Source organism: Bos javanicus, chromosome 10 (assembly GCF_032452875.1).
Source record: "Bos javanicus breed banteng chromosome 10, ARS-OSU_banteng_1.0, whole genome shotgun sequence".
NCBI classification, from domain to species: domain Eukaryota; kingdom Metazoa; phylum Chordata; class Mammalia; order Artiodactyla; family Bovidae; genus Bos; species Bos javanicus.
The window spans coordinates 21,481,536-21,509,058 of record NC_083877.1 but is presented as its reverse complement, the minus strand read 5'-3'; the positions used below and the strand labels follow the sequence as shown (position 1 = coordinate 21,509,058).

General features: G+C 42.5%; 2 protein-coding genes across 6 annotated transcripts in view; one reads left to right on the top strand and one right to left on the bottom strand.

Moving 5' to 3' along the window:
* Positions 1-14,159, top strand: part of RNF212B (ring finger protein 212B) — a 30,989-nt gene extending 16,830 nt beyond the window's left edge. Inside the window, exons 8-15 of the mRNA XM_061430424.1 lie at positions 891-937; positions 1,169-1,211; positions 1,366-1,426; positions 1,779-1,827; positions 10,087-10,126; positions 10,426-10,526; positions 11,229-11,290; positions 13,146-14,159. Coding sequence (XP_061286408.1) covers positions 891-937; positions 1,169-1,211; positions 1,366-1,426; positions 1,779-1,827; positions 10,087-10,126; positions 10,426-10,526; positions 11,229-11,290; positions 13,146-13,211 — 469 coding nt within the window. The 3' untranslated portion in view covers positions 13,212-14,159. The remainder of the gene's footprint in view (positions 1-890; positions 938-1,168; positions 1,212-1,365; positions 1,427-1,778; positions 1,828-10,086; positions 10,127-10,425; positions 10,527-11,228; positions 11,291-13,145) is intronic.
* An 88-nt stretch (positions 14,160-14,247) lies between these two features.
* On the bottom strand, positions 14,248-26,317 carry HOMEZ (homeobox and leucine zipper encoding). Of its 5 annotated transcripts, XM_061430416.1 has the most exons (4): positions 22,240-22,328; positions 21,635-21,942; positions 20,499-20,680; positions 14,248-16,937 (listed from the first exon to the last, which is right to left on the bottom strand). In XM_061430416.1, exon 4 carries the CDS (start codon positions 16,903-16,905, stop codon positions 15,358-15,360), a length of 1,548 nt encoding a protein of 515 aa, XP_061286400.1. In that variant the 5' UTR covers positions 16,906-16,937; positions 20,499-20,680; positions 21,635-21,942; positions 22,240-22,328; the 3' UTR covers positions 14,248-15,357. The 5 variants fall into 5 exon arrangements, with proteins under 5 accessions (XP_061286400.1, XP_061286401.1, XP_061286402.1 ...); XM_061430417.1 differs by lacking the exon at positions 20,499-20,680; XM_061430418.1 differs by lacking the exon at positions 21,635-21,942 and having other exon boundaries at positions 22,240-22,303.
* Positions 26,318-27,523: the final 1,206 nt, after the last annotated feature.

The window sequence follows — 27,523 nt, the reverse complement described above, 5'->3', positions numbered from 1 at the left end:
TTATGTGGGCTCTGAGGTGGAGGAAATGGTTTATGAATTTATCTTTCACTTAACCATGAAAGAGTTACTCACTGAAAAGCACTGATGTAAAATCTTGAATGCAGTGCTCACCCTTGACCGTCATCTTATGAAATTCTACTCATCCTTCAAAATTCAACTCATGTGTCATTTCCTCTGTCAAGACTATTAGGCAGAGTTAGATGTTCTATTATTCATTTATTCAATAAATATTCATTAATTGCCTATTCTTTGTGATGTACCGTGTTAGGTGCTGGGTGTACATCACCAATTTTTCTAATTATAAATGTCTGTACCCTACCAATCATTAAATATTTTTAGTATCAGCTCTGTATTGATGGATTAAAAAAGCATGGCCATTGATTCACAGAAGCTAAAGTCTAATGTTCTAGCATACTCTGTACTTCTAATACACCCATTATTACATTTAATGTTGCTTTTTTATTGCCTTCCCACTAAGCCTCTCAAAAACAAACCACATTCTAGTTATCTTTGTAACCTCAGGATCTAAGATACATGAGCACTAAATAAATGCTTGTAGATAGATGGAAGAGGGGATGGAGGGAGTGAGGGAATGGTGGATGTGTAAATGGGTGGATAGATGTACGTAAAGTTGAGAGTATCTGGTAAAGCACTAAGGGAAGGATGAAAGGACTTCAGAACTTCTATTACGGGGAATAGAGAAGTGGAGAAGATTTCATTTAGGGAACTGGAGAGCCAAGGAGACCCATATGGAAAACTTGCTTCCACCATGCTCAGGGAGGAGGCTATTATTTTTATAAATAAATGGTGTGATTGATCCTCTAAGGTGGCAGGCACTAAGTTCTGCTTACAGAGATTAGAACTGCCTTTGTTTTTTTTCTTCCTTGCAGGTTAAACACACCTCGACCAGTGGGCATCACGTCTCCATCTCAGTCAGGTAGAGACCATGTTTTGCCCAAATATAAGCGTGAGATAAATAAATACCCTTTTTCATAAACTATGAACCATAAGGAAGATGCTTTCCTCTCAGAAAGTATAGTGTGATTTTCCTATTATATATGATATGGAAAGGCCAAACTCGCAGATACTAACTTGCAACAGACAGGCTATGCAAAAGAGGGCACACCATTAATGGCAACTTTTCATCCTCTGTTTTATTCCCTTTTAGTTACTCCACGACCCATTTCTCAGCATAGTAGCCAAGTGGTCAGGTGAGTAGAAAGCTACACAGAAACATTAAAACTGTTGGCAGAAGATGGAAGATGAAAGAAATGCCTAGATGTGGCTGAGACAGGGACTGAGGAGACTTTATAAAGGTTTAATACCAGCTTTATTTGCTTTTCGTTTTTGTTTCACTTCATACAGTCGGTCCTCCTCAGTGGAGTCTACCCCTTATAGAATGGCTGGCTTTAGTAACTTGGGACAAGTAAGTAATGTTTACATTGTCTTTCCAGACTGAGATTTCTAATGCTAAATGAAAGCCAAGATTAAAGCAAGAATATTAAACCGATTGGTTTTGGCATGAATTGTCTCTCTTTTCGCAATGCAGACCTGATATTAGAAGCAGACCTGATTCATAGCTTGGAATGAATAGAGGTGAAAATAGTGGACCACATTAACAGTGTCCATCATGTTCGTTTTGGAAGGATTAAAATGTGGGTCTTTCTTGGACTTGTGCACTACCCACTCTGGGAGAACAACATATTCTTCAATGTATATGTAGCATGAAATATGGAAGCCAGAGAATCAGGATCTATTTCCTGTTATTTTTCCCTCAGGGAGCCAGAGGTCTTCAGGGAAGGAGCACTCCGAGGGATTCTTTTACTGGTAAGAGGGGGAGAAAAAAGTTTTCAGAAACCAACATATTCTGTAAAACTACCAGCAGATTTTGGGTTTTCTGTGCATAATATAATGCCATTTTACTTCCTTTTTCTCTATACAGTGATCCCAGGTATCCAGACACTACTTTTGAATAATATTTCTGTTCTCAAACTGATAAGGAGAAAATTGAAACTTGAGTAATAGGAAGTATTTGAAACCCTCTGGTCAGGAGATAGAACTTTTGAGTAATTGACTTTGGGTTTTTTTTAATTGCCACAAGATGGCAGTAGAAGTTAGAGCTAAAAGAAGATTAACTAGATGTCAATTACGTTAGCCTGAAGAGTATCTGGCTTCTTCAATTCAGTTCAGTTGCTCAGTCATGTCCGACTCTTTGAGACTCCATGAACTGCAGCACGCCAGATCTCCCTGTCCATCACCAACTCCCGGAGTCTCCCCAAACCTATGTCCATTGAGTTGGTGATACCATCCAACCATCTCCTCCTCTGTCGTCCCCTTCTCCTCCTGCCCTCAATCTTTCCCAACATCGGGGTCATTTCCAATGAGTCAGCTCTTCATATCAGGTGGCCGAAGTATTGGAGTTTCAGCTTCAACATCAGTCTTCCAATGAACACCCAGGAATGATCTTCCTTACGATGGACTGGTTGGATCTCTCAAGGATCTCTCAAGAGTCTTCTCCAACACCACAGTTCAAAAGCATCAATTCTTCGGCACTCAGCCAGCGCTCGGCTTTCTTTATAGTCCAACTCTCACGTCCATACATGACTACTGGAAAAATAATAGCCTTGACTAGACTATGTCTCTGCTTTTTAATATGCTGTCTAGGTTGGTCATAGGTTGGTCAAAACTTTCCTTCCAAGGAGTAAGTGTCTTTTAATTTCATGGCTGCAATCACCATCTACAGTGAGGCCCCAAAAATAAACTCAGCCACTGTTTTCACTGTCTCCCCATCTATTTGCCATGAAGTGACGGGACCTGATACCATGATCTTAGTTTTCTGAATGTTGAGCTTTAAGCCAACTTTTTCACTCTCCTCTTTCACTTTCATCCAGAGGCTTTTTAGTTCTTCTTCACTTTCTGCCATAAGGGTGGTGTCATCTGCATATCTGAGGTTATTGATATTTCTCCCGGCAATCTTGATTCCAGCCTGTGCTTCTTCCAGCCCAGCGTTTCTCATGATGTACTCTGCATAGAAGTTAAATAAGCAGGGTGACAATATACAGCCTTGACATACTCCTTTTCCTATTTGGAACCAGTCTGCTGTTCCATGTCCAGTTCTAACTGTTGCTTCCTGACCTGCATACAGGTTTCTCAAGAGGCAGTTCAGGTGGTCTGGTATTCACATCTCTTTCAGAATTTTCCACAGTTTATTGTGATCCACACAGTCAAAGGCTTTGGCATAGTCAATAAAGCAGAAATAGATATTTTTCTGGAACTCTCTTGCTGTTTCGATGATCCAGCAGATGTTGGCAATTTGATCTCTGGTTCCACTGCCTTTTCTAAAACCAGCTTGAACATCTGGAAGTTCACGGTTCACATATTGCTGAAGCCTGGCTTGGAGAATTTTGAGCATTACTTTACTAGCATGTGAGATGAGTGCAATTGTGCGGTAGTTTGAGCATTCTTTGGCATTGCCTTTCTTTGGGATTGGAATGAAAACTGACCTTTTCCTGTCCTGTGGCCACTGCTGAGATTTCCAAATTTGCTGACATATTGAGTGCAGCACTTTCACAGCATCATTTTCCTGGATTTGAAATAGCTCAACTGGAATTCCAGCACCTCCACTAGCTTTGTTCATAGTGATGCTTCCTAAGGCCCATTTGACTTCACCTAGAGCCAGGATATCTGGCTCTAGGTAAGTGATCACACCAGCGTGATTATCTGGGTTGTGACGATCTTTTTTGTATAGTTCTTCTGTGTATTCTTGCCATCTCTTCTTAATATCTTCTGGTTCTGTTAGGTCCATACCTTTTCTGTCCTTTATTGAGCCCATCTTTGCATGAAATGTTCCCTTGGTATCTCTAATTTTCTTGAAGAGATCTCTAGTCTTTCCCATTCTATTCTTTCCCTCTATTTTCATTGATTGCTGAGGAAGGCTTTCTTATCTCTCCTTGCTATTCTCTGGAACTCTGCATTCAAATGGGTATATCTTTCCTTTTCTCCTTTGGTTTTGCTTTTTTTCATAGCTATTTGTAAGGCCTCCTCAGACAGCCATTTTGCTTTTTTGCATTTCTTTTTCTTGGAGATGGTCTTGATCCCTGTCTCCTGTACACTGTCACGAACCTCAGTCCATAGTTCATCAGGCACTCTGTCTATCAGATCTAGTCCCTTAAATCTATTTCACACTTCCACTGTATAATCATAAGGGATTTGTTTTAGGTCATACCTAAATGGTCTAGTGGTTTTCCCTACTTTCTTCAATTTAAGTCTGAATTTGGCAATAAGGAGTTCATAATCTGAGCTGCAGTCAGCTCCCGGTCTTGTTTTTGCTGACTGTATAGAGCTTCTCTATCTTTGGCTACAAAGAATATAATCAATCTGATTTCAGTGTTGGCCATCTGGTGATGTCCATGTATAGAGTCTTCTCCTGTGTTGTTGGAAGAGAGTGTTTGCTATGACCAGTATGTTCTCTTGGCAAAACTCTATTAGCCTTTGCCCTGCTTCATTCTGTACTCCAAAGCTAAATTTGCATGTTACTCCTGGTGTTTCTTGACTTCCTACTTTTGCATTCCAGTCCCTTATAATGAAAAGGACATCTTTTTTGGGTGTTAGTTGTAAAAGGTCTTGTAGGTCTTCATAGAACCATTCAACTTCAGCTTCTTCAGTGTTACTGGTTGGGGCATAGACTTGGATTACCGTGATATTGAATGGTTTGCTTTTGAAATGAACAGAGATCATTCTGTCATTTTTGAGATTGCATCCAAGTACTGCATTTCGGACTCTTTTGTTGACCATGATGGCTACTCCATTTCTTCTGAGGGATACCTGCCCGCAGTGGTAGATATAATGGTCATCTGAGTTAAATTCACCCATTCCAGTCCATTTCAGTTCGCTGATTCCTAGAATGTCGACATTCAATCTTGCCATCTCCTGTTTGACCACTTCCAATTTGCCTTGATTCATGGACTTGACATTCCAGGTTCCTATGCAATATTGCTGTTTACAGCATCGGACCTTGCTTCTATCACCAGTCACATCCACAGCTGGGTATTCTTTTTGCTTTGGCTCCATCCCTTCATTCTTCCTGGAGTTATTTCTCCACTGATCTCCAGTAGCATATTGGGCACCTACTGACCTGGGGAGTTCCTCTTTCAGTATCCTATCTTTTTGCCTTTTCATACTGTTCATGGGGTTCTCAAGGCAAGAATACTGAAGTGGTTTGCCATTCCCTTCTCCAGTGGACCACATTCTGCCAGACCTCTCCACCATGACCCGGCTGTCTTGGGTGGTCCCACATGGCGTGGCTTAGTTTCATTGAGTTAGACAAGGCTGTGGTCCATGTGATCAGACGTAAAAATATTGCAGAGAAGAAATACTCTGCAAAACTCCAACTTAATTTCTTGTCTCTTTCCCCTTAGAACTAGTATTCTTACTACTGTTTTTTAAGACATTAGTCAGTCCATAGAGAATACTTATCAGAGAGGATTTCCCTTTCTTTCCCAAGAGGCAATTTTTAAATTCACAGATCTCTTCCTGAAATAGCCATTTTTGAAATTCACCAAATAGTCTTCCTCTGATTCTTTCATACTCACCCCTTTGAAGAGTAGGTGTTTTAGCCTATTTCTGTCAAGTTAGTAATACTCTCTTTTATTCCTGATTTTAGTTATTTAAGGCTATCTTTTTTTCTTGGACAACCGGCTAAAGATTAGTCAAATGTTTTAAACAACTCTAAGAGTTTTAAAAATTTGTTATTGAACTATAGTTGATTTATAATATCATGTAAGTTTGAGGTTTACAGCACAGCGATATATGTATATATATTTCAGATTCTTTTCCATTTAGGTTATTGTATAATATGAGTATAGTTCCCTGTGCTATACAGTAGGTCCTTGTTGGTAATCTATTTTAACTAACTATACATAGGAAAATCCATGGATGGAGGAGCCTGGAAGGCTGCAGTCCATGGGGTCGCTAAGAGTCGGACACGACTGAGCAGCTTCACTTTCACTTTTTTACTTTCATGCATTGGAGAAGGAAATGGCAACCCACTCCAGTATTCTTGCCTGGAGAATCCAAGGGACAGGGAAGCCTGGTGGGCTGCCGTCTATGGGGTCGCACAGAGTCAGACACGAATGAAGCGACTTAGCAGCAGCAGCAGCATACATAGTAGTGTGTATATGTTAGTCCCAGCCTCCTAATTTATCCCTCCATTACCCCCCCAGGATTAGTGAATTTTGTTGATCATTTCAAAGAACCAACTTTTGGTTGTCTTGATTTTTCTCTATTATTTTTCTATTCTCTATTTCCTTTATTTCTGCTCTAATCTTTTTCTTTGCTTCTGCTTTTGGGTTTAGTTCTTCTTGTTTCTTAAAGTGGAAGGTTTCATTGTTGACTTGAGATCTACTTTTTTAATATAGATGATTACAGTTATGTTTCACTCTGAGCACTGCTTTCACTGAATCTTTCAAGGTTTAGTATATTGTGTTTTTGTTTTCATTCATCTCAAAGTATTTTCTAACTTCTGTGATTTTTTTTTCTTTGACCCATTAGTTATTTAGCAGTGTTGATTATCCATATAATTGTTAATTTCCCAAATTTCCTCTTGTTTTTTATCTTAATTTCATTTCACTGTTGTTGGACAACATATTTTGTATGATTTAGATCCATTTAACTGTATGGCCTAAAGCATTGTGTATCCTGGGGAATGTTCCAGGTACAAGTGGTGTTCCAGGTACAGGTACAGAAAAGAGTGTATATTCTGCTGTTGTTGGATGGAGTGTTCTATAGATGTCTGTTAATTTAGTTGGTATATAGTGTTGTTGTGTTTTAAAAAATATTTATTTGTTTGGCTGCAACAGATCTTAGCTGTGTTGTGGCATGCAGGATCTTTCATTGTGGTTTCTCTCTGGTTGTGGCTTGGGCTCCAGAGTGTAGGCTCTGCAGTTTTAACACATGGGCTTAGCTGCCCCACAGCATGTGGGATCTTAGTTCTCTGATCAGGGATCAAACTTGTTTCCCCTGCATTGGAGAGCAGATTTTTAACCACTGGACCACCAGGAAAGTCCTTACAATGTTGTTTAAATCTTCTATTTTCTTGCTGAACTTGTCTAGTTGTTTTATCCATTATCAAGGAGTATCTTAATTTCTCCTTCATTTTTGAAAGATAGTTTTGCTGGGTTTAAAACTTTTGGTTGACATTGTTTGATTTAGCATTTTGAATATGTTATCCTCCTGTGTTCTGGCCTCCGTGGTTTCTGAAGAGAAATCAGTGCCAGTTTTATTGAGAATCCCTTGCATGTGATAAATGGCTTCTCTTTTGCTGCTTTCAAGGTTCCTTTCTTTTTTTTTTTTTTTGTCTTTAGCTTTCAACAGTTTATGATGCATCCAGGTATGGATCTCTTTGATTTATCATCTTTGGGATTTATTGAGCTTCTTGGATGCATAGATTAATATTTTCATCATTTTGGGAAGTTGTCAGCCCTTATATCTTCAGATAATTCTCTCTGCCCCTTGTCCTCTCTGTTTTCCTTTTGGAACTCCCATTTGTTTGTGCTGGTATGCTTGATGGTATTTCATCAAGTTCTCTGAGGCTCTGTTCATTATTCGTCATTCCTTTTTATTTCTCTTCCTCAAACTGGATAATCTCAATTGATTTATCTTCAAATTTGCTGATTCTTTCTTATGCCTGCTCATATCTGTAGTGCAGTTTACATTTTAGTTAACTTATCAATTCCAGAATTTATATTTACTTAGTATTCTCTATTTGGTGAGACCATTGTCATACTTTCATTTAGTGCTCTAGACATGGTTTTCTTTAGTTATTTGAATATGTTTAAAATAGTTGGTTTAAAGGCTTTCTCTTAAAAGTCTAATGTATCTGTGTGTGCATGCATGTGTGTGCTAAGTCACTTCAGTTGTGTCCAACTCTTTGCAGCCCTATGGACTGTAGCCCACCAAGCTCCTCTGTCCATGGGATTCTCCAGGCAAGAATACTGGAGTGGATTGCCATGCCCTCCTAATGTATCTGCTGCTGCTAAGTTGCTTCAGTCGTGTCCGACTCTGTGCGACCCCGTAGATGGCAGCCCACCAGGCTCCCCCGTCCCTGGGATTCTCCAGGCAAGAACACTGGAGTGGGTTGCCATTTCCTTCTTCAGTGCATGAGAGTGAAAATGAAGCTGCTCAGTTGTGTCTGACTCTTAGCAACCCCATGGACTGCAGCCTACCAGGCTCCTCTGTCCATGGGATTTCCCAGGCAAGAGTACTGGAGTAGGTTGCTGTTGCCTTCTCCACCTAATGTATCTAGGCTTCCTCAAAGACAGTTTCTACAGCTTTTTTCCTTCACTTTATATAGGTTCTACTTTCTTGTTTCTCTCATGCCTTATAATTGTTGAAACCTAGACAGCTAAATAGAAGGCAATGGCACCCCACTCCAGTACTCTTGCCTGGAGAATCCCATGGATGGAGGAGCCTGGTGGGCTGCAGTCCATGGGGTCGCTAAGAGTCGGACATGACTGAGCGACTTCACTTAAACTTTTCACTTTAATGCATTGGAGAAGGAAATGGCAACCCACTCCAGTGTTCTTGCCTGGAGAATCCCAGGGACGGGGGAGCCTAGTGGGCTGCCGTCTATGGAGTCGCACAGAGTCGGACACGACTGAAGCAACCTAGCAGCAGCAGCAGACAGCTAAGTAATATAACATGGCAACCCTAAGAATCAGATACTTCCTCCCCTCCCAAAGTTTGTTGTTGTTGTTTGTCATTGTTTGTTTAGTGACTTTCTAAAACTAATTCTATAAAATCTGTTTTCTTTGTCATATGTGGCCACTGAAGTCTCTTTTCAGTTAGCTTAGTGGTCAGCTAATGATTGGACAGAGATTTCTTTAAACACCTGATACCAATGAATCTCTCAGTGTGTGCTAAAGGACTGTATATTGAAGTGCACTTTCAACACTCAGGCAGTTGACTCCTGTGCCACAGCCTTCCCTTTCTGCTTGTGTGACCTCTATGTAAGCCCAAGATGACAGCTTAGGGTCTTTTTAGGTCTTTCCTGAGCATGCGTATAGCCCTGTGCACATGGCCTTGATTCCCAAGAACCTGTTGTTCCTTTTCAAAGTCCCTGAAGATAACTCATTCCCATAGCTTTTCTTTTGATGCTTTTTGATTAGCCTTTTATTTGTTCTAATTGATAGTCAACTCAGGCAGCCTAAACAAATGCCTCTAATTGTTTGCAACAAACACTCGTGGGGAAAAGGCTTTTCCCGCTCCATGAACTCTAAGCTCCAAGTCCTGTTGAGTTTGGCACTTTGTTGCGGTTCGGTTGCTAAGTCATAAACTCTTTAAGACCTCATGGACTACAGCACGCCAGTTTGGCACCAAGTCAGGTCAAATAAAGGCAGCCTTGCAAGTGAAGTCTTCCAGTGAACTGCTAGACAGGTGAAGTAATGACAGTTTTCTGGGATGAGGCTTTGAAAGAGTTCTGACCCCATTCCATCCCCTATGATGGTGGCCAGACTGTTGGTTTTCAATGCTTCCATTGAGCTGGACAGGGAAAAGTGGGACTAGGGCAAGTTAAAATGTCACAAAGCTCACTGTTCTTACTCACATTCAGTTATTTTTCTGGAATAAACTTTACCCAGATTGTTAAAAACCACTTGTTAATTTCCAGAATTCTGAAAAAAGTCCACTCTGACAATTTTTGCCAGATTTCTCATTCCTTTTATGGAGAGACCCTGTGGACGTCCTTACTCTGCCATTTTTACTGATGTCACCAATTTAACGACACATTGTGTTTAGACATTCTTTCTGGTAATCTTCAACTTAGAGGGGAAATCAAAGCACAGATACATTGGAGCACATCAGGGCAGTGTGCTCATGATCCTGGCCTACAAACTCATGAAAGGGAAAAGACAGTTTCATAGTGATCTGCTGCTAGGTGATCTGTGGGCTTTTTCACTTGCCTTTAGCCTCAAAGCCAAACATATATGCTGAAAATCTTTGATCCCTAGTTCCTTTGCCCTGGGCCCCAGAATATCTGTATCTCTTCTCAGTTCATGGATTATCTCACAGACTCGTTTTTATGCTTTCCAGTAACGCCTTCACCAGCTTCTACTCACAGCCTATCTTATAGGTAAGTAACAGTGTGTTTCCTTTCACTTGAGATCTGTTCCCACTGACATTCTGCCGGCAGCCCTGGAGTTATTATCTCCACTGAACTGTACTACTGAAATTTATAATCTACCTTGTAAACAAAAGAGAAGATTGAATAGTACTGTGTCTAATACACATCTAAATTATTTATTTGTATTCTCAGTTGCAAGCAGGGGATTTATTTCCTCTATGGCTTAAATGTGTAGGCTCTTCCTTTACACATGCCTTTTACTTTAACTTTTCCTTTTTTCTGTTGATGCTCTTGTTTCCCCTCTTTAGAGCTTCATCTGCCTCCTCTGGACAGGGGGTCTTTGCTTTCAGACCGTCTCTAAATAGTGGGGATTCAGGTCACACAAGAGTCTTCACCCCTAATAATTCAGGTAAGTTAATTTAACATTCCTAAAGAAGTGATGCTTCAACTATTGACATATATACTAAAATGACGATTTCAAGGTGAAAAGAAGTTGAGATTTTTTTACATGCTATTCTAGACCCTGGAAAAGCATTGTCTCAAGTTGTACTCCTTAATTTTCTTTAAGACCATTTCCTTCACTTTGGATTGTGAAGGCAGGCTTTGGATTGTGCCTAATTTTCACTCATCTTATCCCTTATACCAGTCTGCTATAATATTTAACCAGAAGATTTGCCTGTAATATTAAACTGGCTTTTTTTTTTTTTTTCTGTTGCTTTTGAGATCCCTATGTTGGAACACTGCTGGGAGCTAGTGCTCAGTGAAAATGATAAACCAGCATCTTTTTTCTCATGTTTTCCAAGATACTTTTGCTACCAGTCCTTGCGATAAGGGTCTGTCACCTTCCATAGCTCACCAAAATCTTGATATTGTCTTTACGTCTTTCTATTCATAGTTAAATTCAAATCTCAGACCTCCATGTCAATACCCCATCCTCAAAGGAAAATAATGGGCATTATAACTCACCTCTTGAGTTACTTAGCTAACAGCCTTTTCTCTCCTGAGTAGTGTACTACAGATTAAGAACCACTTATTTAACCTGATCCATCAATAACAATACTGAGGAAATACCCCAGGAAGTTATCTTTCATCATCCCATTCCATCCTTAAGGTCAGAGGCAGAACAGAACCACACTGGAGAGCCTTCCTAGTTTCCAGCTACCAGTCCTACAGGTGAGCCAGTCTAACTTGTCCGCACATGAAAACCTCAGTTAGGCCTGCACACTAAACGCCTCATTCTGGTGTCTTGTTAAGGTCATAAAATGTAACCAGTGAAGAGGGAGGTAGATTTCAAGTGTGGTAATTTTTCAGAGTGGTCTTAAGTTTCAAAGATTCTATTCTACTGTCAGAGTAGCCTCCTGGTTTGGGGTTTAAAAATTAGGTCACACAGTTGTTGTTTAGTCGCTAAGTCATGTTTGGCTCTTTGCGACCCCATGAACTGTAGACTGCCAGGCTCCTCTGTCCTTGGGATTTCCCAGGTAAGAGCACTGGAGTGGGTTGCCATTTCCTTCTCCAGGGGATCTTCCTGACCCAGGGATCGAACCTTTGTCTCCAGCATTGTCAGGTGGATTCCTTACTGCAAGGCTTTAAACTGAGAGGTCTTGGCCATGGTGAACCTAATAAGTATGCTAACACAAATAACATTCACCAAAGTTTCACAGATAAAGATTTTCAGTGGAATATATCTTTTGGATAGAGATACTGAATGAACTAGGGAAAGCCATTTTCATTTCTCCAGAGAGAACTAGAATAATGTTTTGTAAATTTGTGAAACTATGATTCTGATCCAGAAAACAAAAGGAAAAGGGCATGGGAACAAGAAGAACGGTTTGTAAGGAGCTCTAAGTTTACTTTTAAGTCTTGGGTTTTTGAGAATATTTAGACCAAGCTCCTGGTGACCTACTAAAGGTAGGTAAATATTTTGCTCTCAGACTTCAAAATGCCCTTTATTTTCATCAGCAAGAAATTAGGGTCTAAGCCTTAAAAGGCAACACTGGGGGAAATAACATCCCTCTGTGTGTGTGCATGCTAAGTAGCTTCAGTTGTGTTGGATTCTTTACGACCCTACAGACTGAGAGCCTGCCAGGTTCCTCTGTCCATCAGATTCCCAAAGCAGGAATACTGGAGTGGGTTGCCATGCCCTCCTCCAGGGTATCTTCCTGACCCAGGGATTGAACCCACGTCTCCTGTGGCTCCTGCCTTGCAGGCAGATTCTTTACTGCTGACCCACCAGGGAAGCCTCTCTAAGATCCTTGTAAATGGAGGGATTAATCTACAGGTGAAAAAAAGACTTGAGACATATAAACCATCTGCAAGTAAATGTTCTTCAGTTGGATCTCGATTGGAGTACACTGTATAAAACCATTTTATGAGACAGTTGAGGAAAACTGAATATTTAGTGGACATTTGATTAAAGAGCTTTTAATGGGTTTTTTTGGTAGGCATGATGCTATTGTGGTTGTTTTTTAAAAGTCTGTCTTAAAAAAATGTCTATCTTTTGAAGATGCATACTAAAATATTTATGGATAGAAAGTTGAATGATTATCCTAGTTTTGCTTTAGCTTCATCTAGTGGAGCAGGGCAGTGTGAGGGAGCAGAAATCAAAGAAAATTTGCCATGAGTTAACTGTTGAAGTTGGGTGATGGGTACATGTGAATTCATTATATTACTGTTTTTGTATTAAGAATTATTGAAGAAAGTACCACTCACCCAGAGACATAATTCTGCCTCCCTGGTAATGGTCTCTGGGTATGGTAGTCATGTTCCAGCTTTCCCCAGTTTGATTTTAGAAATACTCTACCTTATCACTGTAAACCAACTGAAACATTCCAGTTTCATAAGTGGCGACATAGCCTTTGTCACACTGGATGTATCAAATCTTATAAGTTTTCTTGCCATGGAAAAAACTATGGGGAAGCAACAGCAATGGTTTACTGTCATGCTAAACATCATATAATGAGTTAAAAGGGCCTTACTTGCCCTTTTTTATTATAAACGCCCTTAACTGCCTTCCTGTCCTGTGCTGCAGAATCTCTACCAACAGAGGCAGATGGGATTAGCCAGAGGGAGAGAAGCATGGAACACTCCCAGATAGACCACCTTCAAGGTCTCACCTATGCATACTGCTGAAGTATGGACAGAGGCATCTCATACTCACTTAGGTGTGATGCCCTTGGAAAATGTACCCCTGCCTACACCCCTGTTTCATTGTATACTTTCTCTCTCTCAGTCTTTACCCTATACCTGCTGTATTACTTCCTATGAAAGTGATCAGGTCAGACCTTCAGGAAGATGTTTACTATCTCTCCCACAGGATACAGATAGCTCCCTTATTTCCTGAAACTTGAAACAAAGGTTATAAAAACAATTCTTGGCATCACTGGGGTGGTGTGGGGTGATATACTTATTAACCATGTTTTATTTCTGGATTTTACTTTTTAGCTTTGTATATATTCTCCCATTGTCAGTGTTAACAAGCAATAACTCTGTTCCTTGGCCTATTATAATTTTTCTATTTCCCTATTGTTTCCTCTGTACCTAGATACTGTTAAATATGTTGATTTTCCTTTCTTTCTGTTTGGTAACAGTTGGAGACACAGGCTTGAAGCCCTACTAAAGTATACAGATAATGAAACAAAGAGGATGCCCTTTTATTGCTACTGTAACTCTGTTGACGTCATAAACTCTCAAATGGTGGGATAAGCAAAGAACACTACCACTGAGATCAAACATTTATTCTTCTTTGGGTAGTAAGGGGTAGAAATGAGGGATTAAATGGGTGGGCCATAGCAGGTATACCTTAAGTGAAAATATTGGAAAATTGAAGATAGCATCCGCTAGAGATAAATTAGGTCTTAGGAATGACCTTGTAGCTGAATAGGATCCCATTACCCTTTCTGAAACTGAGCTTATTTTTAAAGGCATTTCTAGACTCCCCCTCTTCTGAGATAGAGCCTACGCTGTTGCAGGTGCAGAAAGCAATCTACCTAGTAATAGGTACTGATCTATTTCAAGTTTTGTTCATTTACTTTACCTCAGTATATCCTGCTGCTTTGAAAATAAAAAGTATACTAAATCAGAAAGTGGATGAATTTGGTTCCATTAATCTTTAAAGGAGAGAAATGGCAAAGTGGAGAGAGAAACAATTTTATTTTTGGCCTTTTTATTATTAGTCTAGCAATTTGGGGCTTCCACTCTTTTATTTCTAGATGGTTAATCCACTGATATCTTTATATCTGACCCCAACTGATCAAAACCACTCTAAAACAAGGACTTCTGTCCCCAAGACAGATATTATAAACAGGGGGTAAAGTCTCTTTTCTGGACACAAATTAAACCAACACCAAAAAGATTAAAAAATCAGTTTCTGTCAAACTAGGCAGGAGGGAGTGTCAGGTTTGTAAAACCAAACCTGGAATCTATCTGCACCGTCCTCCCGAACAGCAGACACCATTCCCTCTCCTCTACCCCTCTGTAATCTATAATTCTACTTTTTTAAAAGGACATCTCCCCTAATTCCCACCTCCAATAAATATCCAGTCTAAATTATTCTCCACCCAATTATTAAACTTTTTCACAAGCTCCGGGGGGAAGATTTACCCTGAGACAAACAGTGAACAGAATGGGGATTTTTGGAAAGGTACAAGGCATAGTGGTCCCAGTATCAGAAATGAAAACATTCTGCTCCCTGTGAGATTCAAAAAGCAGCAGGAAAACATAGAAAGTCAAGCTGGTATGAGGAGAGGAAGTATTTGTGATTGACTGGGACGTAACTGACATTCTTAGCTGCATTATGCATGAACTTGTGCTCAGAGAGAAATGGGATGCAAGGCAGCCTTATATGCCGGGAAAATGCTGGGACTGGAGTCGTATTAGAAACTTTACTCCTCCTTTACAGAACTCCATGGCTGTGGGCCAAAGCCTAGCCTCTCTGTAGAACAGTAAGGGGAAAGAACAGGGATATGAAAAGAGCAAGAGCCTTTTCCCAGACCCACAGCAAGCCCCTCACTGAGACTGGAGGCCTAGATTTCTGCCCATCCGATCCCCACCTCGTTCTGTACTCCATGGTCATCCTCCCTGGTCTACCCTTACTATATCCCTGTCCCCCATCCTCAAGAACACAAAGTTTTTCAGTTTTTTGCCACAAGGTAAGTTAAAAAAAAAATGTGGTTTCTTTGTTTAAACAGTTACTCAGTTGGTTTGTCTTTTAGTAACAGACCTCCCCTCCCCCAGCCTCCCACTCAGTCCTGGATGATCACATCATCGTCATCATCGTCGTCGTCCTCCTCCTCCTCCTCTTCACCATCTTCTGGCAGTTCCTCCTCCTCCTCTTCCTCCTCTTCATCTAGACAGACCACCACTTCAGCTGGCTCAGGTAATCGAGAGTCAAACCAATCCAGTACCTGCTGGGTGCTAAGCCTTGATGCCTGACTCAGTTGAGGGATATCACTTTCCCGGAGCTGTTGGTGGGTTGCCCAGTACCTCTCCAAGGGTCGTATATCCGGTGGGGGTGGGGGATTTGGCAGAGGCGGTGTCTCAGCCCATTCATTCAAGGAGCGGGTTGAAGGTGGTGGTGTGGGAACTGCTGGATCCTGGAAACTAGGGGCACCAGGTACTGCATTGTCCCGAAACCACTTTAGTTGCCCATGCTTCAAGGCATAGCGTGTGTCACCAAACCACTGAATAATCTCAGGCCGAGGTAAACCAGTGATCTGCTCTAATTTATGGTAATCCTCTCGCCGTGCCCATTGGCACTGTAGAAAAAACGATTTGAGGATAGCCAACTGCTCTTTGGTTTTGCGCTTGGTCTTTCGCTGGCGTTGCATGTCTGGGGAAAGATACTCTGCAGGGCCAACCCTACCTGATGCTGAGTTATGCCTTAGCCCCTGGGGCCAGGCTGGCTCCAGCTGTGGGGGTAGTGCCTGTTCATTGGGTGACAATGGTTGTGGGGCACAGCCCAGTGGCTGAAGGGGCTTAGAGGTGGCAGGAGCTCCATTAGCCAGTCCCTGGAAAGAGGAAGAGGTAGAGGAAGGAGGAGTCACATTAGATGCTGACTCCTTCTTACAACTACTGGCAAGTAATGAGATGGATTGAGGCTTATCCCGAGCACGGGGCTGGTGGACAGCTGTGGCGTGGTTCCAGGAAGCAGTAGCTAGGCTGTGTGACTGGTCGGGACACCTGCCTGCCTGCTCCTTGGAGAGGCCACTGCATTGATGATCCTGCCAAAATTGTGATTGGTGGGGAAATGCCCCACTGCCAGGTACCATCAAGGGCTCCTTTGCTTTCTGGTGACTCAGTGACTCCTCAGGCTCTACCTTCAATCCTTTCATCTGGGTGGGCTCGCTAAGAGTCAGGGGCACTATTCCAAGACCAACTTGTTCCGGAGGTGGCACAGGAGAAGGAGGCATTTCCTCTGGCGGCCGCCCTGCATGATGAGTAAAAGAGAGAAGGGATTTGAAATGGAGTTGGTCCCGATGGTAGACTACTCGGGCTCGAGTCTCTTCAATTTCTTCAGATGACCAGCTAATGCCACAGCGAAGGCGCTGGGCCATGAACCAAGTCTTGACTTTCTCCATCTGCAGCCCATAGCGTAGGCAAAGAAGGGCAATGTCTGCTAAACTGGGATAGGGGAAGTAGCTGAAGGTTTGGAGCAAATGTTCATTGCTGTCCAGCTCACTGGTCTGGGCTGCTTGGGTCCACACAAGCTGTAGCTCCTCAGAGATTGGAGGGAGGCAGATGAGGCCCGCAGGGGAGCTATTAAGACTGCTGGCCTCTTTATTAGGAGGCATGGTGCTTTCTGATTTGTGCCCTTCAGAGATAGCTGTAATAAGAAGAGAAACAGCTCGATCACTGGGGTTCCCCTTTCAGGCCATTGCTCAATTTCTACCAAACAAAACGCTGGACTCCAAAAACAATTTTCTATGTGTACTGTACTGGATTGCTTTTAAAGTATTTAACAATTTCTCATTTAATTTTCATAACCTTATAAATCATCAGAGCCTGCTATAATTCCCCCTTTAGGTATGAAATAACCAAAGTCCAGAGAAGTTAAATTATTCCAAGTCACAAAACTAGTGAGTGTTGTCACCAAGATGATAACCTGATTTCTGAGGTTAAAAAAAAGGAAAACATCCTTAGAGCCTTATCTTTCCCATTCAAATTCACTTCACCCTCTAAGTTCATGCAACAAGAGTGACAGAATGAAGACTCACCTAGAAAACCAGAGAGATGTATGTAATCTCAGAACACTTTATCTCCTAACAGATTATTTCTTGAGTTATCTCTAGATTTAGATTATCTCTAAAATGTGGAAAGATTAGGATGTGTGAGAACGTGTGTGAGAATGTAGATTCTCTACAATGTGTGAGAATCTAGAAGGTAGAGAAGGTAGAACAGCACTGTCCCTCTACCCAGCTCCCTTTTCTTCTTGGTGGTGGAGTGTTGCGGGAAGGTGATTGATAGTTTAATTTTTTTCTAAGTCTCAGTAGGATGAGATGGGTCAGTGATCTGGGATGTACGGAGTTCCCCTTGGTTTTGGTCCAGAGAGGGTAGAGGGAGGTGAATGTTTCCTTCCCCAAGACATCCACAGAACAAAGGTTATTCCCCTCTTCCCCAGCCTTTGTCTCTTCCAACTGCTGAGTCTCTCTCCAGGGAGCCTAGAGAGCTCCCTCAGACCTTAATAGCCCCCTCCACACAGGGCCGGAGGCCTGCAGCTCTTATCTCTTCAGTCCAGCTTTCTTCTTAGAACCAAGTGGGCAGGCTCATTATAAACTGTAGCCAGGTCCTGCAAGCTACCCAGTGGCACCAGGGCTCCCAGGCTCAACATGGGTGTGGGGACCGCAGAGAAAGCCTCTGACTATGCTTCATTCCTGGAAACCTGCCCAAGCTCTTTCCCAGAATAATTCTGGGCCCCAGTTTGACCTTTTTTTTTTTTTTTGCCACGTGGCTTGTGGGGATCTTAGTTCCTCAACCAGGGATTGAACCCATGCCCCCTGCATTGGAAGTGCTGAGTCCTAACCACTGGGCCACCAGGGACTTCCCTGTAACCGAGTTTTAACTCAACTCCCTGTTAAATGCTCCCTATGTGGGCATTAGAGACTAACATTATCTGTCACCCTTTACTTTTCGAGGACTCCCATCTGAGTTTACAAATAGTCCTTCTAATACATTACAGAGAGGACAGCATGCCTATGTAAAAGTTACAGATAGAGCAGTGTAATATCCGAAGTTTTATATGATGAACAGAAAAATTCGGCAGCATTCTAATGCATGTCACCATTCCCTTTTAACAAGAAAATCTTAACAAACTGAAGGCCATGCAGACCTTGAATGCAATACAGTTTGAGAACCTTCAGAGGGTAAGTGGAGGCAGCATGGCATAGTGGATACGAATGTGATTAAAGCCAGCATTACATAGGAAGTTTGAATCCCAGTTCTGTCTGAACTTACAGGTCCCTCAGTTTCCTCATGTGTAAAAACTGAAGATAATGTTGAGCGTATGTAAAGTTACATATGTTTTTACAGAGCACCTACTGTGTGCTAGGTGTCGTATAGGCGGGGCCTAGAGCTGTTAGAGGTAGAGGTCTAGGGTGAGACAGATCTGGGATGAATCACAGCTTCACCACTCCCGAGAATGCTTGCCTAAGCCTTAGTTTCCCATCAGATTAAAAGGTCATAACAGCATCTACCTTGCAAGGTTATGACTAAAAAAATGCAACTGACATTATCCCTATACTAAAGGCTCAATAAATTAGAGTTTTTATCATTGCTTCAGCATCATGGGATGACTCTGATATAAGGTAATGCTCCTCCTAGACAACAGGGGAATGAGGCAAAGATGGAATATTTTAAATTACTGTAGCCAATCTGTTATTGCAGAGTCCTAATTCTAATGAGGAGTGGGGGAAACCAAGGTATCTGATTTTGTACTTTTTATATTTGGGGAGTTGGATATAATTCCAGAAAGGATTTTGCTGCTTTTAAAAAAAAGTATCAAAATGACTGCTTTAGAACTGAATCTATAATTTAGATATAAATCCTTTTTGATTGCTGCCAGGTGAATTTTGATTGCTGCTACCCAACAGGTTCATCTCAAGACACAGCTGAGTGGCTGTGAGGAAGTGCCTGCACGGCTAGGTACTTAAAACCACCATTTGGAAGTTGTGGCCCACCAGGAACACCACCACATCTAAGCTGGAGAATACTTGATGATCCAGTGCTCGACACCCACTCAACCTTATTTGTGCCCTATTTTTCTAAGGCCATGGCAACAGTTTAGATGTGAGGAAAAGGTAGCACAAGGAATAAAGCAGTCCAGCGTGAGGATGAAGACTGCTAGACAGGGAATAAGGCAGGTGCAGCTATAAGCCAATAAGGAAACAGGTTGCTTTCATTCATGTGGTCTGCTATCCTTAAGATTCTCATGGCTTGATAGTTCAGTATAACAGTACTGCAAAGGTCATATTTGGTATACTGCATATATCCACATTTCTTCAATAACACAAAACACAAGTTGTGAAAAGACTTTTTGATACAGAATGGTGCCTTAAAATTAGGACACAGCAGTAGAGCTGGTACCTCCCTGGAAGAATCTGGCTTTGATATAGGAGGAAACTAGAACCAGGGAATAGCTCTTGAGAACTATAACAAGGAGAGTAGATCCTACAGTAATCAAAAGCACAGTGAAGACACTATAGCATCTTGTGTCCTTGTACCTCATTTGGAGAAAGTAGAAAAAGAAAGAAATCAGAGCTGGAGAAATAAGGACTCCTCTGGGTAGAGTTGTCAGTGATGGTGGTACTATCAATTCTGAATTTACTAAATCTGTAACCATGCCAGATATGTCTTACTGCTACTTAAAGTCACCAATAAAAAGTACAGAGTCAGGGTAACACCCTTATTTCCCTTTGGGCTTTCCATACCCCTGGACAAAAGGCAGAAAAGTATTAATGGGCTGCCTTAAACTTGCAGTGTAGGTGTTCACACAAGGCTAGGAAAAAGAGATCTTCAGAACTTGAGCCTTGGCTAGGAATTTACTGGTGGTCCACTGGGTAGGACTCCACACTTCCACTGTAAGGGGCATGAGTATGATCCCCTGGTCAGGAGACGTAAGATCAAATATGCGGTATGGTATGGCCAAAAACAAAAATCTTGAGCCTAGGCTTAAGGTTAAAACAGGTGACAGTTCAAGTGAAGACCAGATGTGAGCCTGCTAAGTTCTCTAAGTCTTTATTCAGAGAACTGAAGAATGTTCCTGAATGAAATGTGTTTTCAGGGCCTTAAAGGACATTTAGTGATACTCAATTCATGTGCTTGTCACTTTGTGGATCATGACTCTCTTTGAAAATAAGAAGTTAAAGGTTTTCAGAAAGTTATGACTTACCTCGCACCCCGCCCCAAACATTCAAATTTACAGATTATAAATTATAATCTCAGGGGGTTCGCTGATTGTCCAGAAGCCCCTGTTAGAAATTCTGTCCTGTGTCCTCCGAACTTAATAAAGGCAATGGTCGTAAGTGCTTTAAGAAAACAGTTTATGAATGAATGGAAGGAGTGGCTGGAAGCCTGAAAGAGAATGTAAATTAGTTTAGAAGGGACTAGGTACTAGTGCCATTAGCTGGACAGAGTAGAAGCGAAAGATGTTCAATTGGTCCAGGAGCTTGGTTTAACTGACCCCCACTGGATTACATAATCAGTACCCACAGTGCACTGGACACTAGAGGCTGGTAGTCTATTCTCTAGCATGGCAAAGTCATCTGCTTCCTTCAGCTGCCCTATGTGCTGAGGCCAGTTGTGTGTGATTCCAAACCTGCTTATGCCCCTTGTTTGTCTCTATATAATTAAACATCCTATAAACCTATGAAAATTAGTGCATTAAGAATTGTTTCTGAAAAAAAAAGTCAGATGCTTTGAAAGACATAATACAAAGAAATGCACATTTTAAAAAAATTGTTGAGTTGGGAGTAGGCAAGAAAACTGTAAAAGACTGAGGGCTAGGAGACTTAAAAATCTCAGAAGTATTCTGCATTCATATTGCTTCAAAAGTGTTTAAATTCAGACTCCACTTTAAAGAAACCAAACCTGGAAATCACAGATGATGATGCAGTGGCTCCAGTCTGACGGCTTATTAGAAAAATTACCCGGGGAAACTTAACACGCGGCATCCACCTCGTTCTGATTTACTTAGCCTGGATTGGGGCAGATGAAGGTAGTTTATTTTAAAGTTCTCAGGGTGTAGCCAGATTAGAGATTTGCTTATGTAGTTGATATTAGAAAGACAATTGGGACTGCCAATCAGCAAACACAAAGAAAACGCTGGGACACTTACCCAAGAAATTGGTGAGATGAATGTACTTTTAATGACAACGCTTAGGATATGTATGCATCATTTAAAAAATTCCCAACTTTAACTGGCTTACTTTCAATTACTGCCATCTACCTATCCTCAGCATAAAAAGCCCTTCAAATGTATGGTGAGAAGAGGGTTCATACAAAACATATCATCTGGGTCCACATTACCAAATAGGTCTCAGCTTGAGTCTTCTTTCAGTTTAGAAGTCTCTGATTAGGAGGCAACACCAGGAACCTTTGAGGACTCAGGTTCTTACTTTTCTGGTTGGTTTTCTGAGTATGGCTGGGTAGAGGTCAGAAGGGGCAGTTTCTCTCAAACCTTTCATTCCCAAAGGCCATGCTCCCCAGGAATAAGGCCAGGTTTCTGTACGTGTGTTGAAGTCGCCAGGAGGCAGTCATGGAGGGGAGGAGGGGAGGCCTGGGAAGGAAACGTTTCTCCTATCCTCCATTTCGCAGGCAGTCTAGAAGGCTCCAAACTGGGTCAGAGAACAAAAAGTTGCTGCACTTGGGGCGATGAGCCCCAGGGAGCAGGCAAATCTCAACCCTCTCTTTGCCAAGGGCGTCCCAACCCGGCCTTCCCCTCCTTCTATACACCCACTCACCCTCCCCCAGTTAAAACAGGGAACCGAAAAGTCCTGAGGAGAAAGGAGAGAGAACCGGACCACTTCGAACCTAGAATTCTCCTCCTCCCCCCAGCGCGGAGATGGGGCTCCGGAGGTCGGAGATCGTACAGGGACTGGAAGGGGAAGTCGAAAGGGCTGGGGATCACTCACCGCAGTCCAGCCCGGGCGGCGGCTCCCAGCCTCGCACCATGGGCCGGGGGGAAAGGGGGAGAAAGGGCAGGGGGCCTCCGGGGTGAGAGTGGGGTTGCTGCCCAGCGCGGCCTGCTCCGAGCCCACCCGCGCGGAAGGCCAGGACCGGGACTGCCCCCCCTCCCCGCCCCCGAGAGCGCGCCCGTCTAGCCCAGCCCTGCTCCAGCGAGTTGGAGGCGGGGCGGATGGGTGGGGTGGGCTCCAGGGGTGGTGCCAAGGTGGCCCGAGTTCTGATTGGTGGGAGCAGGCAGGCGGGCCCTCGCGGAACGGGCTGGGCCGGCCATTGGCTGAGTGGGTCTTGGTTGAAATCGGCTATTGGCTGCATGGGCCTCAGCCGGGATGCCTATTGGCTACATGGGGCAGGGAAGATGTCCCCCCGGGCTAGGATGCCGTGAACAGTACCCCCTCCTACCCTCGCCTTGTGGGCGCCGGATCTTCGGGGGTACGCTGGGCAATGTTCCTCCTGGAATTCCCCAAGAAATTCAAAGCAGTTTGCTGAACTGTCCAAACCGCCTACAACTACTCTCCATTTGTTTCCTCCGGAAGGAAGACGTTTTCAGTATCCCTTTGCCAGTTTCGTATAGGAGACAAGCGTTCCCAGCCTAGGGTCAAACCTCCGTCAGCAGCGTCAACTGTAAACGAAGCACCTAGAGCAACCGTTAACTTGTTCTCGAGATGGATCAAGTGTCTTGGCCACCCAGAAAAATGATCCTAGCAGCCTGGCACCTTCCGCCGCTTCCCGGGTCCAGTTGTCACCAGACAGGTGTTCTCAAAGATGAAGTTCTAGAGGGGGTCACCTCATTAGCTCTTGCCAGCCCCCCCCCCAGGCCCTCCTAGTAAAGACTACCTGGAGTTGTGCCTCATGTTGGGGGGCCTTGATTTTGCTGTCAAGAAAGGGATTATAATAAAACGGGCTTTCTAACGACTTAGTATTGCACACACTGCAAAATTCTGGGCCAAAAGTTTGTATAGTTAGGATTCTGTCTTCTGACCAAAACTTGGGAACAATACTTTCTGAAGTGACTCTTCTGTTCTCATGATAGTCTTCTCTTGTTTATTTAGGTCACAATAGCTTATATACTCGGAGAAGGCAATGGCACCCCACTCCAGTACTCTTGCCTGGAAAATCCCATGGACGGAGGAGCCTGGAAGGCTGCAGTCCATGGGGTCGCTGAGGGTCAGACACGACTGAGCGACTTCACTTTCACTTTTCACTTTCATGCATTGGAGAAGGAAATGGCAACCCACTCCAGTGTTCTTGCCTGGAGAATCCCAGGGACAGGGGAGCCTGGTGGGCTTCCGTCTATGGGGTCGGTCGCACAGAGTCAGACACGACTGAAGTGACTTAGCAGCAGCAGCTTATATACTTAAAATAATTTATAAAACAGTTTCAGAATGGTGCCCTGTATTCCACATATCTCGCCACTCCCCATATACCCTGTAAAAAGTCAACCATCATAACTGATACTTCTGATTCTTCATTGCTCCACACTAAGGTCTAGAGCTCTTTAAAGGTTGCCAAGCATGAGAAATGTATCTCTAATTCAGCTTTTCCTGTTGACTCTGCATCTGCCCCTTCCTCCCTTCTCTCAGTACATTTGGTAACAATCCCAAGTCCTAAGAGCCATGCCCTTCAAACTAGTATCCCTTAAAAGCATGATAGGAGTAAGCAACAGAAATAATCTTCTCAGCTTTACAGTTAGAAACTTTTGATCACTTAGGATTTAAGCCAAGGCCGGTGCTATATACAAACCTCCAAACTCAAGACTTATTATAATAACCCCAATGGTTTGTATGTAAAGAAGAAAGGGAAAAGCGAAACATTTTAGGCAGTGACAACCCTCAGCTGTCAATGGAGGGCTCATTCTTTTAATCCAAACAATGAGGCTGGATATTGAGTGGGAAGAACTCAGTTTGTTTGGCTAGAAAGCCAGGCAGGAACTGTGAAAATTTAGTGGCTGCTCCTGGGGGGTTAAGTCAGTCCTTCTGGGCATCACAGATCATGGGCTGGGAATTATGCAATGTAGACTACTCAGTCACATTTGCCTCAGAAGGATACACACTTCCAAGTCAGGGGTATGCAGAAGAGTCAAAGACCCAAGATTTAAGAGAAGAATCATCCAAGGAAAGAAATTCCTGTGCCCTGGTTCTGGAAAGCAGGCTGAAGACTCCCTCTTTTATGTTGGTTTCACCCTTACACGTAAGAAGATGATGGAGTGGACTGGAGTAGGGGAGTGGAAGAGAGGAAGAGGTCCAGACTTGACATTATCAGAGAAGGAAGTTAGCAAGTCAGTGATCATCGAAGCAGTTCCAGGAACTAGTGCTGAAGAATGTGGACCTACCACGTCATCCTCAATCTTTAGTGAAAACTCCCTCCCGCTTTGCATGGCTCAGTAACATTAGCAGGACTGACCAGATACACAATTACCCAATAGCTAAGGAAGCTGGAGGAAGTTAAGAGTCCTCTCTTGCACAGATCTCTTCCAAAGCACTGGAAGAGTCTCAGCAATGTGTTAATATGTTTTTGTAGAATTAAAAAAAAAAATTCAAACTGCAATTGGTCAAGATCGATGTCTCTTTCTGACTTCCCCTCTATCACCCTTCTCTTTTTGTCCAGTGGCAGTGAAGAGGCCATGGGCATTTTGGGATTGACTAACGAAGTTGAGTTGGGAATACATTTAGTTTGGGTTTAGGAGTCACACATCTGCCATTTGCAGTTACTTCTTTGAACGGTTAATAGTATTTATAATGTTACAGGCTGAACTGTGTCCCCCTAAAATTCCTGTCAAAGTCCTAACTCCCAGTACCTCAGAATGTAACCATATTTGGAAATAAGGTCTATTCAGAGGTAATTAAAATAAGGTCTTTAGGGTAAGTCAATTCAGTATAACTGCTATCCTTATAAGAAGACGGAATTTGGATGTAGACATGCAGGTAGGACAGACCATATGAAGACATAGGGAGAAGATGGCTCTCCACAAGCCAAGAGAGAGGAACCTCAGAATGGAATCAACCCTGCCAACGTCTGGATCTCAGGCTTCTAGCCTCAAAACCGTGAGAAAATTTCCATATTATAAGCGACCCAGTCTAAGTATTTTGTTATGGCAGCTCTAACAAACTAATATACAGCCTCCAGGAATACTACTAATGTCAACAATTCAGTTATGTTATTCATTATTACAAAATTTGAAAATGCTCCAAAATCTTACACCACATATACTAAAGAAATTTGGTAGGGTTTTCCCAAGTTTGACAAAAATCCTCCCCTCCCAATTATGTGAACATAATTGTTCACTTACAAGGTGTGAAGGTGAAATTTTTTTAAATGATCCAAAAAAAATTTTTTTAAGTGATCATGGTGATGGAATTACCTCTTTATGCAAAAATTATATGTAATCATATTAAAAGACTGGATATCAAAGAGTGTGCAGCCAAAAACAAAATTGTAGGGGAAAATATTTAGGTTTGCCACATAGATAACTTTTAAATTTTGTTTTTCTTGATTTTGTGATCTTTATCAGTTTTTTAAAAATTATAACTTTTATATTTTTTCTCATCCTGAAATATATTCACTCTTGTGCCTCATGTATTTTATTTTTCTTGAAAAAAGGGTCCATAAGTTGTGTGCTTCAGACAACCAAAAACTTGGATCTATCCCTGGGAATGAAATGGATATGGTGAGTTTCTGCCCCATTTAGGGAAACCCTGCTCTAATGTTTTGTGCTCTGTCCTGAGAAACACTGGAGGGGAGGGCTGACCAATCACAGCTGCCAAGTATGGAGGACTTAGGATAGCAAAAGCTGCAATAAAGGAGTTTGCAGAAGAAAGATTTCAGACAAACCTATTACCAAACGAAGATGTGACAAGTCTAGAAAGACATTAGGGCCATGGAGCAACCCTAGGCAATAAGCCATGGAGGGAACCCCTGGAAAGCCCTCAGTTACCTCTCCTTGGGTGTCTGCTCCTCATGCCAATTCTACTCTTCAGCATATCTGGTTTCAGTTACAATGTGTACTAAAGAGTGGGTACTCTGCAGTGACATCACAACTTGGCCATTATGATGTAATGACATGGCATCTGATTAATCTAGGGCTAGGGCTTCCCTATAAAGTAATGTCCTTTCATTACTTTGAGGGTAATTGGACTCTTTCATCATTCAGGTGATGTGGGAGTCAATAACTATTTTAGAACTCAGTCTTTTTCAAGGTTACTTCCCTTTAGTATCTATTTCTGTCACTTCATTTTGTATTAGACAAAGGTCTTTGCTTTTCCTCTCCATTATGCTTCTTGTTCTTTGTTTTAGGGTTACCCTTGACAAAGGGGCTTTGATCTTCCCTCTACTGCCTAAGGAGCAGAATGTAATTTAGATGATCCCTTAAGAGCACCCCACCAAAGGGGAAACCTTTTACCTGAGGTATTCCCTTTAATTGCAGCAGCAACTGGTTCTGGGTGCAGGGTAGAGGGGAGCTAAGCACCAGGCCTGGTAACTTTCCCTACCACTGCCCAGAATGGTAGTGTCATACAATAGGGGTGTCTCGTAACAGGGCTGTCCAACTCCTCCATTATCTCCTTCCCATCTCAAGAAATGAGATGGCCAAGCAATGAGGGGTGAGAGGGAGGAAGAAATCTTGCCTCTGGGTCTCTTGCCACCCTCAGCCCCCCCAAAATAATACTTATCAACATCTTATACTTTCTTTTCAAATTTCAGCTTTATTTCAAATATGAGGTCTTTTATTCAAAAGGGAGGGCAGTTGCATGAGGAAGCTGAAATGAGGCACAATACCAGCAGGTATGGGGTCCAGAGTACCAAGCTGCGCTGTGAAGGAGGTGGGGAGGTTCGGGGAGGGTCTGGTGAGAACAGTGGTTTGGGGGGATTCACAGAACACACTTTTATTTCCTCTCTAGGTTAGCTATTCAATGGGTAGATTATCTAGTTGTTTCTTTGTTTTAGCAACTTCACTGTTCTTCAGCAACATCACTGAAACAAGTGCCAAGGCTAATGATATACTGGTCCCTTTTGTTTCTCTTTCTGCCTAAATGCAGTAGGGAATGGAAACTAGAAGCAGAAAATGAAACACTTCTGATGTATCCCTTGCCAAAAAAATCATGGGTCTGTCCCTGTGGAGAGAGGACTCTTCGGTAGCCTGGGAATAGAATGTGGTCAGGAGGCTTGGGTTTAAGTCCCATCTGCAGTTGTACTAACAAATTCTCTGACCCTGCTGGTGTCCCTTCTCAACTCTGGACC